Below are 18,461 nucleotides of genomic sequence, written 5' to 3'. Positions count from 1 at the left end.
TAGGGTATAGGGGGAAGGGAGACATCAGGGTTCGGGGAGTGGGACATTAGGGTTGGGGGAAGGGGGGATATTAGGGTTGGTGGAGGTGGGATATTAGGGTTGCCGGAGGTGGGATATTAGGGTTGGTGGAGGTGGGATATTAGGGTCGCCGGAGGTGGGATATTAGAGTTGGGGGAGGTAGGATATTAGGGTTGCCAGAGGTGGGATATTAGGGTTGCCGGAGGTGGGATATTAGGGTTGGGGGAGGTGGGATACTAGGGTTGGGGGAGGTGGGATATTAGGGTTGCCGGAGGTGGGATATTAGGGTTGGAGGAGGTGGGATATTAGGGTTGGGGGAGGTGGGATATTAGGGTTAGGGGAGGTGGGATATTAGGGTTGCCGGAGGTGGGATATTAGGGTTGGGGGAGGTGGGATATTAGGGTTGCCGGAGGTGGGATATTAGGGTTGCCGGAGGTGGGATATTAGGGTTGCCGGAGGTGGGATATTAGGGTTGCCGGAGGTGGGATATTAGGGTTGGGGGATGTGGGATATTGATATGTGAGCGTCGCGTTATCTCCCCCGCTTACTCAATCCGTGAATACAAAATTTCCCGAGGGCCGGGTTCACCGAGGGCCGGGTTCACCGAGGGCCGGGTTCACCGAGGGCCGGGTTCACTGGGCCGGGTTCACCGAGGGCCGGGTTCACTGGTAATCGTAATAACTATGAACCAGACATTCAGGCAGATATCTTGGAAAAGAGACGTTATAAATAACCTCTCTTTGTAATATCTTGATTCTGAATAATACATATCCCCTTTATCAGAAACAGGCTATCCTATACATAGGCTACAAAAATGAGTAGGATATACAACAATTCATCCCTAACCAATCTACCTGTTGAGACAGTAAACGTCAAGCATTGGTCTACAAAAGATTGCGAGAGTAAAGGTGATGGAGTACTATTAGAAGGAATCGTCCGTCGCAAATCACGTTTTCTAGTGATCGAAAATACTGACAAAAAATTGCGATATTTTGTCTTTCACGTGGATGTGAAACGAGCGCACAGCCGGAAATTCGATACATCGGGTTCGGAAATTACGCCAAATTTTAGCGAAACCAAAAAAGTGAGTACGGGATATTTGATGTCGTCGTATAAGAGCGTTGCAAAGGGAAGCACAGACTTGCTCGATAACACCACCCTGCGTAAATTGGTTCATGTTGATTTTCTCTCTGACATCACCAAGAAACGCGATTCGAGCGATTCTATCCCATTCTGGATCGATGAATCTCGTGTTGACAAACTCGATATTGGTATTGGCGACGAAGTACGCATAAAATCCAAAGGAAATTCACAAATGATAGAGAAAATATGTCGCGTGGAAGTTACATCCAAAACAGTCAGTAATTTTGCGGGAGATGAAGCTGTAGGCTCGTCGTGGACGGATAAAGTCTTCGCAAACAAAAGTGAAAAGACAGTTGTTCAAGCTGAAGGCGTGGATGATGATGAATGGGATGACTGATTTCAATTTATGTCCATATTTTCTGCTGCAAAGAAACTTGAGACGTAGGCCTATACAGTAAGAAATCATGATCCTGAATTCTGTAAGCTCAATGCAGCATACGATCAATATGGGTAATGGGTTCAAGCACTTCATTGATTTCTGGCTCTCAGTCGATCTTCCAAAGAATGATAATCTCTACAGCATAGCACATAGGCCTACTTCTGACTGAGATCTCTCTGACTGTACAAGTCAGGGGTCTGGTCTACTTTCCTACCCACAAAGTCAGAGATCGTAAAGTGTTCACCATGATCACCAATGAATGTTTTCCATGACCACGAACAAAAATTTATAAACGTCAATATATGTTGTTTTTGCGTTTGGAGAGGGTTAGGGTCAAAGTTGGGTTTAGGGTATCCCAAGATTAGGGTGGGAGGGGGGATGTTAGGGTTGTGGGAGGGAAGATATTAGGGTTGTGGAAGGAGGGATATTAGGGTTGAGGTTAGGGGGATATTAGGGTTGTGGGAGGGGGGATATTAGGGTTGCGGGAGGGAAGATATTAGGGTTGTGGGAGGGGAGATATTGGGGTTAGGGGGATATTAGGGTTGTGGGAGGGGGGATATTAGGGTTGGGGTTAGGGGGTTATTAGGATTGCGAGGGTTAGGGTTGTGGGAGGGAGGATATTAGGGTTGGGGTTAGGGAGATATTACGGTTGTGGGAGGGGGATATTAGGGTTGGGGTTAGGGGGATATTAGGGTTGTGGGAGGGGGGATATTAGGGTTGCGGGAGGGGGTGTTAGGGCTGGGGTTAGGGGATATTAAAGTTACGGGTGGGGATATTAGGGTTGGGGGAGGGGGAAATTAGGGTTGGGGTTAGGGGGTTGGTTAGGTTCAACGTTGGGGTTAGATTACCCCTAACCGGTGTTTAACCCACCTCCAATCTCCCTTTCCCCCAACCCTAATATCCCCTCTCCCACAGCCCTAATATCCCCCGAACCCCAACCCTAATATCCCCCTCCCGCAACCCTAATATCCCTACTCCCGCAACCCTAATATCCCCCTCCTGCAACCCTAATATCCCCCTCCTGCAACCCTAATATCCCCCTCCCGCAACCCTAATATCCCTACTCCCGCAACCCTAATATCCCCCGTCCCGGAACCCTAATAGCCCCCCTCCCGCAACCCTAATATCCCCCCTCCCGCAACCCTAATATCCCCCTCCCGCAACCCTGATATCCCCCCTCCCGCAACCATAATATCCCCCTTCCCTAATCTTTGGATACCTAACCCCAACTTTGACCCTAACCCACTTCCAATCTCCCTTTCCATCCACCCCAACCCTAATATCCGTCTCTCTAAAGGCACAAAAAAAACAATTTATTTTGGCGTTTATAAATTTTTGTTCGTGTTCATGGTAAACATTTCTTGGTGTCCGTGGGGAACACTTTTCTTCGTGGGTAGGAAAGTAGACCAGACCCCAAGTCAGTAGCCACTAATCCCCAGATCATCAATGTAATGAATGTGTTGATGAACAGTTGTTACATCTAGCGTTGACATCCTTTATACTGCCCGTTGGCATTGCAAGTTTCGTATATTTTTGCGGTTGAGAACTTGTAAGTTCTTATGAGCTGTTTATGTTTGATGTAAATTGTGTCGCTGAAATTATTTACACCAACCATTTTGACCGACTCTCTCAACAGGCGAAAATTTCTCTCAACTGGAATAACTGCAGCACGAATGTTGAACTAGATGCAGTGCCAGTTTGTGACTGCTACCAAATTTGAGCTCGTAATCAAACTCCAAAAACTTGAAAACGTTACCAAAATTCATCATCTTTAAATTCAACCCTTGAATTAATCAATTCCCATGACCACTCTCTTTTCTCATACAGTGAAAAATTGGTTCCATACACTATGGTCTGATTGATGACGGTCATGGGTGACCTCTGTATTCCGCTTTTCGTTTTTGTTTATATGTTGAATGATCATGTAGGCTAATTGTTTACGATGTAGATAAATTGGCCCAATTTGTTTAAAGAGTCCTATGTTGAAAAAAATGACAAATGAATCATCGCGCAAATACTTTGAAGAGAATTTGAGAACTTGCTCGATCATATCCCTACTTTGCCTTGGAGAAAACACGGAACACAATCGAATTGTAATTCAAAGTCGTTGAATTATGTTCGTTCAGATTCAAAACCTAATGAACACGAGAAAATTTCATGTTCTTGAGTTTCATGCATGAGCTTTTGCATTTTGTTAATGATGGACGTAACATCAAGAATTTTATTCTGTTTAATTGTTTTTATGATCCGCTTCCATTTCCGAGCATTTTCCTTACTATATATGTAATCAAAGTGATATTTCATTGGTCCAAAGCGGTTTATCATGCCCATCACAACACCGAATATTGATGAACGCTTATACATAATTCAATATCCTTCCCATCTCTCACCTATGCACATTACCTTTACACAGATGCATCTTCTGCTCACTTTATCGTACAGCTGCAATGAATTTTACATCATCCAATTTTTATATCTGTGTTACAGTACCCCAACCTCCCTAATTATGAGTAACGCTATCAAATTTAGCAAACTCCGCATTCGTCCCTTGTCAGGGAGTGAAGAGCTCGTGGAGAAAGGCAGATCCGTCGTGTATTGGATGTCAAGGGAGCAAAGGGTGCAGGATAACTGGGCGTTGATCTATTCTCAGGAATTAGCGATCAAGAAATCTGCGCCGTTTCATGTTTGCTTTTGTCTGGTGCCAAAATTCCTTGACGCCACCATAAGGCAGTATGATTTCATGCTGAACGGCTTGAAAGAAGTGGAAAAGGACTTATGTAAATTGAACATACCGTTTCATTTATTGCTTGGAAAAGCCGAGGATTGTCTACCATCTTTTGTGGAGAAGTATGATGCGGGCGCTGTTATTTGTGACTTCTCATCATTGCGGGTGCCGCGCAGTTGGGTTAAAAATGTAATGTCAGTTTTACCCGATGAGGTATATTACGCTCAAATTGATGCTCACAACATTGTACCATGTTGGGTTACCTCTGACAAACAAGAGTACGCGGCTCGTACTATTAGAAGGAAAATACATCAGCATTTGGATAAGTTTTGTACCGATTTTCCTGTTGTATTGAGTCACAAATTCAATAAAGATATGCCAGCGATGATCGATTGGGATAGTGCGTTCGAAAGTCTGCAGGTTGACATGGATGTGAAACCTGTAGATTGGGCTACCCCGGGGGCTAATGCAGGCCGAAAAATGCTGCAGGAATTCATTGAAAAGCGACTGAAGGGTTACAATAGTGATCGAAACGATCCAAATAAAAACGGTCTTAGCAATTTGTCGCCATGGTTTCACTTCGGCCAACTGTCGACTCAACGCGCGGCCTTCGAAGTGCAAAAACACAGTAAAAAGCATTCCGAATCCGTGAAAGCTTTCATTGAAGAGAGCGTCGTCAGACGTGAATTGTCGGATAATTTCTGCTTTTTTAATGAAAACTACGATTCTGTGTCGGGCGCCGCGAATTGGGCCAAACTCTCGTTGGACATTCACAAAAAAGACAAACGAGAATTCTTGTATTCGTACGAAAAATTCGAGCAAGGCAAAACCCACGACCGGCTGTGGAACGCCGCCCAGTTGCAGATGGTGCACACCGGCAAAATGCATGGTTTCATGAGGATGTACTGGGCGAAGAAAATACTCGAGTGGTCTGAATCACCGGAAAAGGCTCTCGAGATTGCAATCAAGCTGAACGATAAGTATGAACTTGACGGCCGTGATCCAAACGGGTATGTTGGATGCATGTGGTCGATCTGTGGCATTCATGATCAAGGGTGGAGAGAGAGAGAGGTTTTCGGTAAGATTCGCTTCATGAATTACAAGGGTTGTCAAAGAAAATTTGACGTTGACAGATACGTCAGGAAGAGCAGGGAGTGGATGCATTTCTAAACTGTATCTTCGGATACTCTGTTTAGTCTTAACTGCACAATATATTGCAAGCACACAAGCATAGACATTGAAATGAGCAGCCTCTGTGTTTGAGACCGTGGTTACTTTGAAACATCATACGTCACAACTGCAATTCATGGCGTCCCATGTCAGGTGCGCATCTTTCTTCTGAAATCTGTTGCTGACTTTTGCACATTTCCCATACAATTTGATTGATTCTATTCGTTTTATCTGAGTGGCATGTTCCATTTTGATCAGCTTCTTTTTATAATATCTAGACACTTTGGTGGTTCAGCATTTGATTTTCAAGGCGTTGCAAGACACCAGTGAGATTTTGAGCTTGTTTCTGGTTATTTGAAATCACCATTATCAGTATCCCATCGTTTATTGCTACACTGGTAGGTCTATCTGGTTTAACTCATACTTGCAGGAGTGTAGGTGTCAATTTTAGTCCCTCACGAACAATTAGGGCTTGTCGAATGTCCAGGCTCCATCCATTAGCTCCAAATAATGTTGACAAGAACTTTAATTGCGATTCTATCAATCCCAGTCATTGATGCTATGTTGGCTCTTGTGTTGGGGGAAGTGTAGCAGCATAGAATTTAAAAATTCATGAATGCATTGCGATACATATTATGCAATGTAAACTATTGGCCCGCATCTCACAGCATTTTATTTCACTGACGATTTTCTGAAATTGTGACATCAACCATTCGGGGGATTTGTAACATCTAAATTTTGTAACATCTGTCTCCAGATATGATAGCCTATTCATGAGCAGGCCTATATTTAAGAAGGGTTTGCTTTTGACAATGTTCGAATGGTTGGATGGAGGTTGATGTAACTCTCAACCCTCTTTATGGGACGCCTGCACGCTTTTTCATCGGGACCATTCTCAAGTTCAAGCGTTTGTCCAGTTCAAGGAAACTTTTCATTCACCCCAAAGGTCTCGCCGTTAATAAAGTGGAGATCTTTGGTTTCATCACGGAAAAGATCGAAAAACATGATCATTTCAAGATATCTGTCGACGATGGCACTGGAAGCATTTTATGTTATTTCAATAAATCACCAGTGCGTGAATACACTAACAGTGTAGAGACGATTGGCCAACTCACTAACAGAGTGTTGAATTTTGAGTTGGGCCGAAACAGCCGTTTACTTCGTCTGCAGAGGAATCCTGACGATTTGAAAATGGGCGATTTTGTGCAGTTGCGGGCAAATTTATCATTCTCCAATTGGAATAATTGCCCGCAGCTGGCCGTGCAGCAATTTACGAGAGTTAATGAGCCTGTGTTGAAGAAATGGTCTGAATGGAATGACCAGACCATTCTATTAAATGAGAATATCTACTCGAAAGGACTTGGAGTATGAGAAAACTCCTGAGAATTTGTCTCTGTAATCGTCTACTTGAATATGAAGCAAGTGTTGCAGTGCAAAACTGAAGTTACCTTGGAATGGAATATATGTTGTCTGCATCAAACCGTATTCATATGGGGAGTAATTAGTCAGGGTGAAAACACTTCACATTCAGATGTTAAATTTGCTTGTGTGCAGTGTGTTTTCCATTAATCATGTTTCAACCACAATTAACCCTTGATTTTGGATGGGGCACTATGTTTTCGGCAATGTCCATCTTTTCTTTCAATTGGGGCATGCAACATATCCCAATTACTGTTTCTACATATTGCATACAAAAATTTGCAGCCAAGATTTTATTGTAGGAAATTTTAAAAGAAATGCGCCGAAACGGGATTTGAAGGACCCAATTTTCCTTGTACCCGGTACCGTTATCGTTGATGACTCGACAATGCCAATGACAATAGCCTACTCATTGTCGCAAGGGGTGCATAGTTCTCTTACTCTAATCGTGCCCTGCGAGAGTAGCCTACCCAATAGACGTTTCTATCATTGATTATATTCATTCAAACATCTTTTTGAAACTGTATTTGAATATGCTGTACTGCAATCTGCCGATGACACTTTCAACGTAGAGATACGTCACCTGGTAGCACATCATGCACAATATTTTTTCAACTGAAGACTTTACGACTCTACGATTAATCAGTACCCGACTGTGCAAGGTTGAAGAGCGCCACACCAACTAGCCACGATTAAAATACTTGAAATTCAGTTTTATTGAACAATAACGACGAATATTCTACATTTTTCAGATTTAACTAATCATAATGTCAGAACCCGAACTTTTATTAGATTCCAGCATCCGCGTGTGGGTAGTGCTGCCCATCGTGTTTATCACGTTTGTGTTCGGGATCATACGTCACTACCTCTCGCTGTTGATGGCGTCTGAAAAGACGGTGTCTCTCGACCAAATCAAAGACAGCCAGGCCATCATGAGATGCCGCAATCTGAGAGAGAACGGCAGCTTCATACCGGAAGCGTCATTTCACATGAGAAAGCAATACCTGATCAACGATGAGGACGGGATCATCACGAAAGGCAAAGAGAAAGCGGGAGCCCCGAAAAATCCAATGTCCGACCCTACCATGATGACTGACATGCTCAAAGGGAACGTTCTAAACGTGTTGCCCATGATCGTCATCGGAGGTTGGATTCAGTGGACTTTTTCTGGATTCGTGACGACGAAAGTGCCGTTCCCGTTGACGATACGTTTCAAGCCCATGTTGCAACGCGGTATTGAGCTTGAAGCGTTGGACGCGTCGTGGGTGTCGTCTGCGTCCTGGTACTTCCTCAACGTGTTCGGACTGCGCAGCATGTACTCTCTAGTCTTGGGAGAGAATAACGCGGCAGACCAGACCAAGATGATGCAAGATCAAATGTCAGGCGCAGCGCTATCCATGCAGCAGGACCCGCAGAAAGTGTTTAAAACAGAGTGGGAGGCTCTGCAGGTGTCACATCCACAAAAGTACATGAGCTCGGCGCCGGAGAGGATGTGTGCCACTCAGCCTTTGGTACGTTCGCAAAATGCAGAGACGATTGGTATGAAAGCATAATTTAAGCCCGGTTTTGAGATGATATGATGTTGCAATAGATAATTACCGCTACAGTGTAATGAGCTCGCAGGAAAAGGATTGTTAGGAAATGTTTGATACTGCGCCGGCTGCTTTTGTGCTGAATATTGCGATTAAGTGCTGCGCTAAAGTTTTTTGATGGTTTGAAATTTCTGTGTAGCTACAGTTATGCCGAATTAATTTTTATTCAAATTTTCAATTTTTTGTTTATTCATGTCACTATCATTTGCGGACTTTAAATTATGGTCACAGCTCACACTCCTGAGTGCTGTGTCCTAGTTAGCCTGAAGTACATTCGTTATGCTTGAGAAGAATTTTTTAACACTTGGAGTGGATGAAATAATATAAACTAAATATATCGACATTAACAGTCGCCACATATAAGACGCATCTTCTTCAGATAAATTTGTAAAAGTGTGTCTCTGTGCGTGACCTAGTAGGTACAATTATAATGCATGGAAATTGTAACTTTTCACAATGATCATTTCAATCCTATTGAAATGCTGTCTCAGTTTATGGTCTGTCAATATAACCTTGTCAGTTATCACCATTGGTACATAACCCTATACTATTCTGTGATGTGCATGTGAAATGAAATGTTGTAAAAGTTGAATTCCGCCGAAAGATCAATATCTTTTTAATACCGTACGTTTAATGCAACAGTCATATTACAGAGTCCTTGATAAAGGCCTGGAATGCTTGCGGAAGCCCCGTTGTTCAACCGCTGCAGTAAATGTGTTTGTCCCGAGTAAATGTTTTGATCCGTGTTGTTGTTTGACAGTTTGACTCTATTTATTTTATTTGGAAGTCATGGCGAACTTATCGCCGTCAAATTCTGACACGGAATACATCAGGCAGTAAACTGGGTGGAATGATAGTAAAGCAACACGAGCCATGCCGTTTTTTGGGAAGAAATCTAAAAAGAACAAAGGTGTGACAGCAATCGCTGGAAAGTATATAAAGAAAGAGACATCACCGTTTGTCATCAGTGAGTTGCGTACACTATGTGATTGATTTTGAAATATTCTTCATATAACGGTAAGAGCTTCTTGGAGGTACAGAACTTCAATATACAATTAAATAGTATATTCATATTGAAATGAACCCGAATATTTTCGGCTGACACTCGTCAGGGGTAATCGTCAGCAACTAGTAGAGAATTGGAAAGAACATTGTATATCAACAATCGTATCACAAAATATTACGTCACCAGCATGAAATTTCGAATGAGAGAGCGTTCAATGTACTATTTTTAGGTGATACACGAACTCCTTTTGTTGACAGAGTTTTGGTTGGTGTATTTTGATAAAAGTTGATTCCAGGGCACACAAATGGAATTGTGAACGGCTTCGACCTACGATTCGAAATCGGTCGTCTCGATAATTATTCGCACAAATCGGATTATCCAACAGATGTTTGCCGATGGCAGAATTAATTGCCTTTGATCGATCAGCATCAATCTTAAGTGGATGAGTTAAGGGTGAGCTTTTCACATCGCGTGATGCACGTGTTCTGATAAATCTGGGGACATGTTGGTTTATGCGGTCGCTGGAATTCATTTAGTCCTCGGCGCAGAAAAATTAACCTCATAGGCACACTCGTGCATAGAGCGTTGATGATATGTTCGGGTAACAAACTGAGTTTAGAACTTGACTACATCCGAAAAATCTTACTTGATAACGGTTACCCTGAACACGTCATCAGCCGCGGCATGGAGAGGAAATTAACGCAATTCAACGCAGAAAAACGAACAGAGCCCACCGCACGAACAATAAAAGATGTTTATATCCATCTACCTTGGATTGGCCCCATTTCCACCCGCTTTGAAAAACAATTGATTTCTGCTGTCGGTAAATGTTACGATACAGTCAAAACCAATGTGATTTTTACAACAACACAACTGCTCCCTTCAACACGCAAAGACGTGCTTCCTGCACTTCAACAAAGTAATGTAGTGTACGAATATAGGTTCCACTGTGATTGTGGCTACGTGGGAAGAACGTCAAGACGTCTGCAGGACCGCATAAACCAACATGTCCCCAGATTTATCAGAACACGTGCGTCACGCGATGTGAAAAGCTCACCCTTAACTCATCCACTTAAGATTGATGCTGATCGATCAAAGGCAATGAATTCTGCCATCGGCAAACATCTGTTGGATAATCCGATTTGTGCGAATAATTATCGAGACGACCGATGTCGAATCGTAGGTCGAGGCCGTTCACAATTCCATTTGTGTGCCCTGGAATCAACTTTTATCAAAATACACCAACCAAAACTCTGTCAACAAAAGGAGTTCGTGTATCACCTAAAAATAGTACATTGAACGCTCTCTCATTCGAAATTTCATGCTGGTGACGTCATATTTTGTGATACGATTGTTGATATACAATGTTCTTTCCAATTCTCTACTAGTTGCTGACGATTACCCCTGACGAGTGTCAGCCGAAAATATTCGGGTTCATTTCAATATGAATATACTATTTAATTATATAACGGTAACAAGATATAACAGTGAGGCTTAATTAGTGTGTGTTATAATGGAAATGGTGATCTCATTTGTCAATCCCATTGAAAAGGTCGGCATTCCATTCGGCACTTCACATATACTGGACACACTCCATTTGCACTTGACTGTGTTATAGTTGGTATTTGGGACCGATATAGCTGTTCGTTGTACTCAAGTTTGTACGGCCGGTATATGAGTGACCGTGCTACTCTACCTTGATGGATGTGGAAAAACATTAATCAATGTGGAGTCAGTTGAGTGTTAGTTTTCCAATTAGACCTCTTCATACTTATTCACATGTCCTTCGTAGAATATCAATTTCGATGTTTAAGACCATATAAAATGCTCTACCATGTAATGCCTAGGATGGGCAAAATGAATCACCGATTTAAAATCGATTGAAAACATTCTTCAATGCCATGTGATTAACGTCAGGCATCATTAGTGAAAGCTCACAATAAAAGTAATAACTGTTAGCTGACTTGTGCAAGGCGACCTCTTGCTTGTAAAACCATTATGCATACAGACACTTTAATTAGGTTAGCACTCGTACTCATTCAAGAATTTTACTCAATTGCTCATTTGTGCTACTGCTAATGCACTTGCCAGAAAGCCTCGAACAATATTGATGAGCACGAACGCTCTTCCTGTTGATTTTGACAATCTGATAAAAATCGACAGCCCTACCCGAATTAGTCAGCTTTTTATTTTCTCAGGTAGACCCGTGACTACATCTGGAATCCGTCATGGCCCAACCCTTCAGCGGCGGTCCCAATCGGTGCACAATGTCTCTTCTGTCGGACAAACAATTATGCCCCCATCCCCACCTCCGGTACAGTCCTACCACAACTCCATACCGGTTCCGCATCAAGAATTAACCCGCGTTGGGTCTAACGCTTCGAGCAATTACAGCAACAACCGCACAAGGGTGGTCACTATCGATGTTAACCGTGGCGGCGTTGTCCCTGGCCGGTTACCATCTCCGCCGAGACAAAATCTTACTTTCATGCAACAACAACGGCTAGCGGGGTCTATGCCTTCTTTGCAAGTCATGCGTAACGCCACAAATTTTTCAAGCACGAACAATATATCCGCGGGTAACAATCAGCCGGCCGCGATCCAGCTACCGCCCAGAACTGCCCCCTCTCGAATGCCCCATTTTATGTCGGCGCAACAGCCAAACCAGGTCAGACACCGTCAAAGCGGCCGGGGCAAGCCTGCTATCTTGCCGTCTCGTCCCCAAATCCAGATGAACAGCCAAAACGACAGCCCCATGCAACCCAGGCATGTCAGGGTAGCGGAGCCGCGAACAAATCAACACCCCGTTTATAACGGAGGTAACACTGCTGGGTATGTCGGTAGGGGTCATTCTGCTAACAATCTCGACCGCATTGCCGAGCAGCAGTCAAACGGGGAGTTGTCACACAGACCCCACAACGCGCCCCATCCGGTAGGGTACGTGGATCATAGTAGCGGTAATTACCGCTCCAGGTCGCAGGCGAATTTGAAATCTTCGAATGAGTCTCTGCACAGGCTGCCGCCTTCTTACGCGCGTCACGACAGCGCTGGGGCCGAGCGGCCACAGCACCCCGGCAATCAAAATCTGGGCCATCTGAGCACGTCGTTGAACCAGATCGACCGTTCGCCGATGTATGTGCAGCCGTTGCAGAGCCAGTCTCACCCGCACTACGTTGAAAGTGCGAGGATTCGAAGTGAGTTATGACTTTGAATGTCTGTTAATACCAGGAGCTGGCACAACTTGGACACTCTGTACTGTCACGACGTGTGCCACTTTTTGGAGAACAACTAATTTATTGGAATCATATTTTATTCGGAAGAACAATATTGGCCTAATAAAGTAACACTGAAGCATCACAAACTAAATTTTATGATTTTTTTGTTTTGATTTGTTCTCCACCAATCGGTCGATGTGTGGTGTAAATTTTCTGACAGCGCATTAGCAGTCTTTGTCGGACGCTCCGAATTCGGTTCGATTTTTTTACTTGATGTTCGTCATGCTACTCATGTACCAACTGAAAACTGGCGCTTACCATAGGCTGAGAACCCCTGGTTTTATACGATAAAATTTACTGCCATAAGTGTGGTTCCGAAAACAATATTTAAACAAGCCATTTGGGTTACATATTCAAATGAGAATTTGTATTTTAGCTGCCAGCAACAACACCCTGAACATCGACCCGGAGGAACCGCCTTTGCCGCCTGGCTGGACTTGGGACCGGACCGTGCAAGGACAGAAGTATTTCATCGACCACAACACCAACACGACGCATTGGGCTCACCCGCTCAACACGGACAGCTTGCCCGCCGGATGGGAACGGGTCACGTCTTCGAACTACGGGACTTACTATGTGGATCACGTCACCAAAGTGGCGCAGTTTCAACATCCGCTCGCGGCAAGGTTTGTGACTGCTTTCGGCATGACGGTAGTTTTGCTCCGCCCTGTTTATATATTCATGTATGAGTTGTAGTTGGGATCCAGGTCGACAAACTTGAAATCGTGACCCAATATGTTTCTTTTTAGCGCAACAAACGATATATTCATGTTGCCAAGTTTATTCCACTCGAAACTTTTCGGCTACATCTCAAGAGGAGCAAAAATCAGTAAATCGATAACCAAATTCAAAATATGAAGAGAATTCTGCCTTTTTTGTTTATCTCTACAACAATAAATAGGCTACTGTAAAGATAACGTTCTCGTCCGAGCATAGTGGGACCGTTCCCAGATCATTACGGTAACTAATAAGGCATTTTCATTTAATATGCTTCAAAGATGTGATGCCCAGCTAACACAGCGAGTTCGAAATCTTGCAAACAAAAAATCACTTTGAAGGATTATAAATTTGTGATCCTCTCCTAATCCGTATATGGCACACTAGGGTAAGTAGTGAGTTGAATCCGAAAATCTTGCCAAACGTCAGTATCAGAATTGAAAACCACCAGCCTGTAGGCTACACCTCTACAAGCAGACAGGCTGAGCACATTAAAGTTTGGGTTGGTTTTATGATTGGAGATTAGGATGTGACTTCAAGTCTCTTGAGAGATCGTCAGAGACTGTGAATCATCTTCGGAACTCGAACCCTGCTCTCATCGGTCTGCTGTTGTAGTGTCACTTCGGCATGCGTACAGTAAATGGAACCGTCTTCTTTTCCATTGCAGGCAAGAAGGCCACGAAATGCAACCCCAGCTGCCTGCCCCGGAGCCAAGCCAAAAGTACGACACCTGGAAGAAAAATCAAGTCGTGCCGGCAAATCCTTACCTCAGCAACGCCGAAATCCCGGATTGGTTACAAATTTATTCCAGGGCACCGCAAAGGTATGGTGCATTTTAGCATTGCTCTTATGTTTCTTTCCTTTGAAGGATTTTATCCTACTTCCCAGTTTCAAGCAATGCTGACTGATATGCAGATAATATTCATTTTTTCTACCATCAAAACCAACTATAACATCGCGGATTTTAGTTTTATTCATCTTTGAACCGTGATCCAGTGACTATTTCTGAAAGTCTCTGAAAACAATATCAATCGTATAACTTATCTCAAAACTAGTATAGGCTTTACAAAACCCAAAGTCTCAAAAGTGGATGGTTTTGCCTAAAAACGGTCGGAAGAAATTTCGAGTTTGAAATAGGCAGGGATTGCGACCCCAATACTCACCCCCTGGTTGTGCTACTGCTAGTAGTGATTACACTGTGCCAGCAATATCACTTGGTTTTCAATTGTTCTACAATTGAATTCATTTTATCGCGCAACTAGAACTATTCACTTTTCAAAATACGCAGCTGGGATTAAAACTACATGCTTTTCAAAATCTTCAACTATAACTAGAACTACTCAAAGAAAACAGTACTTAGTTGACCGTTAGGTAACTGAACTGGCAGGTTGTAAAAGTCTGCCGCTGTACAATATGCGATACCGCCTTAGACAGAGGAGGTGTAAGCGTAGGATAGCAACCAATGCAATTCAATTGACTATGACAAAATCTCTCCGCTATCACCCAGATTCGACCACAAGCTACGGTGGGAGCTGTTCAAAATCCAAGAGCTGGACTGCTTCAACGAGATGCTGACGATGCTGATGAAGAAGGAACTGAAGGAGATCGTGATGAAGTACGAAAAGGCGCGCGAGGGCTACACGCAGGAGGTGCAGAGACGGGTGCAAAGCGCGGGCTTACCTAGCAATCTGCACCAAGAGGGTCCGTACTACGTCTGATCCGCGAACGGACGAGACCGCCTTGGTCATTGCGACCTGTCAAAATGACGGCTTGCTGATCCGTAAATCTGGGAACGGGTATTGGTAATGCGTAGAGCGCAATATGCGTAATCAATTTTTGCATTCATCCTAACACAGGTTGCGGAATTTTGTTATGTGTCCTTTTCTTCATTCTGGCAGTCTTGATTTCGAGTTAAATAACAGTCGGAATCGTGAGAGTGTTCGGAGTTATTACTCCGATAGACATTAGAAGTAACGCTGTAAATATTTACTCGATTGCAAGTAGAACTAGCGATTTCTAAGCCCAGCCTGAACTACTTTAAAAAATGCGGAACTAAAGTGGCAGATGAAAGGTCCTGACACTCTACAAGTAAGAGTTCAAAGATGTAGATTTGATGTGGCCAACTTTTAGTCGATCATACTCTCTAAATTGATCCAAGATCGATCGCCGAAAATACATTTCGTTACTGTTACTGTGGCACAAGCATAGGCACTGATCTCAGGTATGCCGTACATACCTAAGAATTTATTTGGCATGCGGCATGCCCAAAATTCCGTTAGGCATGTAACTGCCTAAATAGCTGGTTAATTGTGCGATTTAGAAGTAAGCCGTGTATTTTGTAATGCTGCTGCTCACGAGAGCAGAGCGAACCCGCACCAATACATTGAACGCGAGTAATTAGAAGACGAGATAAAACTGAAACCTTGATATTAAAGATGTCAATTTCTGCACCGCCGAAATGTAGCGATTATCATGTGATGTATAGAAGTATGATATCTGATGCGGCGGCTGTAATGTTTTGGTGAGGTGACGAGTATATATATATCATACTTGCTGGTTATTCAGCACGAAGATGTATTATCGGCATTGGAGCATGTAATAACCTTAGTAAATTCATGCCCATGATACCTTCGTAAATTTGAAATCAAATTCAGTCCAATTCAGCTGCAGCGTGATTTTTTCACCATATACAAGCGACAGGTGGTATTGAACACGAGTCTGCTCATTTGTCAATTCTGACGTGTTATGACGGCACCCCGTTGTGACGTCATCGATCCCGCATGCCTACGGAAAATTAGAGTTCCAACGTCTATGGGTACAAGGGCTATTTCGGCTCAGTTGCCATGCCGGTTTCACTCAATAAAGTACTTGATGCTTTTCAAAATCCGAACATGCATAAAGTAAGTTTAATTTTGTTTGAGAAGTTTTCAGATCATAAATTTTCCAATTCCGCTTGAAGTGGTTTTGAAATGTCTTTAAAATCGCTACTCTCACTTGTAACCGACTACAAATATACGGTGTTACTTTTACCTCAACTTAACTGAAACTGTCTACTTATACGATCCCAGCAGATATTCGATGCTGGTTCTTACCTTGCCGGCACTCGATCACTTCTTCATTAATACTAGGGTTCGAAGTTTTAAACTCTCGATGATTTCTAACTTGATGCGACGCATTATTTTACGTCCCGCACCATCACTACAAACTTCGGTGCTCCGCATGACATGTTCATATATCAACGGTACTGGTACATATATCGTCCCTTGTCACTGTTCAAATTCTTGCCCTGATATTTGCATTGAATTTTAGTTGCGATTGGTTGTGTGTTTTTGTGTATGTTCTTATATCCCTTTATCACTGGGTACGCCTGCCTGTTTCCTGGAGCAGGACTTGTTTCCCTTACGCCGGTTATTGGTATTATCACACAAATAGCGTATAGGGAACAACGGTACAATAGATGGATTTTTATCTGCGCCAACATTCAATGAGCAAGTAGTCCGAGAAAGAGTAATACGTACATTTTTATACGTTATAGGAAAATCGAATATTCAGAATATGAAATTTTCTTTGTCTTATTGTGAAAAATGTCATCTGCGTTCTATTTTCTCGTATAGTTTTCTATTCACAATGTAGATTTCCTGTAAGCGGAAATTTGGCTGTCATGAAATATTACAGCTGTTACGGTTGTTGGAGCAAAATTTTGTCCCTAAAACTAATCCATATGGCGTACATTTTTGCGTTTGTTAAAGGCCACATCGATTAATATTACTTGAAAATGATCAGGGTTCAAATCGTATGTCAGTGAGCACTCAATGGGCATGTTGAATTGAGGCATTTTTGTAAATGGTGCACACTTCATATGGCGGTGTTGGCAGGATTGTGGCAGTTACATGTATAATGAACTGATTTATATCTACAACATCCAGAGTAATCGGTAAAGAGAAAAGCTGCCTGTCCGTAATCTTGTTCATTTTCAATACCTCCCAGTGACTATAGAATGCTTGGCATTAGTTATGTCTGCGAAAAAATTGGTGTTGTCTAACTTTCATGTTGTACGACGTTGCATTGCTTGTTGTAATTGGATGTAACCCATGTCAGATAAATCTCAATACTCAGGTTTCATTTTTCGTGGCGCCTGCACACTTTAGTGGGATGTGTTATTTTCATTTGTGCGAGCAAATAACATTTGGCTAGAATTTCTGGTGCTGTCTGATTTCTGTCATGTGTATATTTCCACACCCTTTTTCCTTGTCATTTAGCTTTTCCCGTGTAGGGTTTGCCGCTGCAAATCAGTACTCCGCATTATAGTTGAGCAGAAGTTTTAGGGCGGATACAGGCCTCAATCGTACCCATTTGCCCAGGCTTGGTACTGGCAACAGAATGAATCTTCCTTGTCAGTGGCTGGATGTTTGTGAGATAGCTATCGATGGGATTTCATCCCAAGTCGATAGATTGCGACTGTATTATATTTTCGCGCCTTCCGTTATTGTATTCAATCATGGCAAAAGTGTTAAGGATTTGTTACCGTAGTCGCGTTATGAGTGATCGTTATTTTTTGATCTTTTTATGAGTGCACGCTATCTGCACCACAACTATTTAATATTATTCCAACTTTATATACTATTTTTGTACGGTCCGAATAAATTTTAATCTGAAATTGAATTGTATTTTTTTTCATCAAATTTTGTCTGCTCGGTATGTCGAAGCTGAAATCTTGTTTGAATAAAATTATTGCTGCCTTCTGTTGCTGTTATGGTCGAGGTACAGCCAGGGTTGTAATGACTCGAGTCATGACTCGACTCGAGTCACGATTTTTTTTGTGACTCGACTTGACTCGAGTCATTTTCTTGAAATGTAAAATGACTCGACTCGAGTCAATATTTGGATTGACTCGACTTGTACTCGAGTCATTACGCATGACTCGGCTTATTTTATATGACTTGAAGACGAAGAAATTTGCGAATCGTAATGGCTAGATCAAGGCATCTGACGAATTCTGCCGACATCGCTATTTGTC

At 42.8% G+C, this 18,461-nt stretch overlaps 4 protein-coding genes across 4 annotated transcripts; all 4 read left to right on the top strand.

The window, feature by feature from the left end:
* The first annotated feature begins 362 nt into the window (after positions 1-362).
* LOC145451086 (arpin-like) lies at positions 363-1,839 on the top strand. The gene has a single exon (XM_080329578.1). It carries the CDS (start codon positions 833-835, stop codon positions 1,496-1,498), a length of 666 nt encoding a protein of 221 aa, XP_080185704.1. The 5' UTR covers positions 363-832; the 3' UTR covers positions 1,499-1,839.
* An 884-nt stretch (positions 1,840-2,723) lies between these two features.
* LOC145451072 (deoxyribodipyrimidine photo-lyase-like) lies at positions 2,724-7,607 on the top strand. Its single transcript, XM_080329562.1, has one exon. It carries the CDS (start codon positions 3,864-3,866, stop codon positions 5,433-5,435), a length of 1,572 nt encoding a protein of 523 aa, XP_080185688.1. The 5' UTR covers positions 2,724-3,863; the 3' UTR covers positions 5,436-7,607.
* An 8-nt stretch (positions 7,608-7,615) lies between these two features.
* Positions 7,616-9,206, top strand: LOC145451083 (ER membrane protein complex subunit 3-like). Its single transcript, XM_080329575.1, has one exon. It carries the CDS (start codon positions 7,622-7,624, stop codon positions 8,405-8,407), a length of 786 nt encoding a protein of 261 aa, XP_080185701.1. The 5' UTR covers positions 7,616-7,621; the 3' UTR covers positions 8,408-9,206.
* Positions 9,207-9,272: 66 nt separating this feature from the next.
* On the top strand, positions 9,273-18,186 carry LOC145451070 (uncharacterized). The gene is made up of 5 exons (XM_080329560.1): positions 9,273-9,413; positions 11,651-12,646; positions 13,104-13,353; positions 14,112-14,267; positions 14,952-18,186. The coding sequence occupies exons 1-5, from the start codon at positions 9,320-9,322 to the stop codon at positions 15,160-15,162; spliced, it is 1,707 nt and encodes a 568-aa protein (XP_080185686.1). The 5' UTR covers positions 9,273-9,319; the 3' UTR covers positions 15,163-18,186.
* The last annotated feature ends 275 nt before the right edge of the window (positions 18,187-18,461 follow it).

Source organism: Botryllus schlosseri, chromosome 11 (assembly GCF_051294905.1).
Source record: "Botryllus schlosseri isolate E-star chromosome 11, Bs_hap1, whole genome shotgun sequence".
Lineage (NCBI taxonomy): Eukaryota > Metazoa > Chordata > Ascidiacea > Stolidobranchia > Styelidae > Botryllus > Botryllus schlosseri.
Note: the sequence above shows the minus strand (reverse complement) of the source record. Positions and strands in the feature narration are given on the sequence as shown.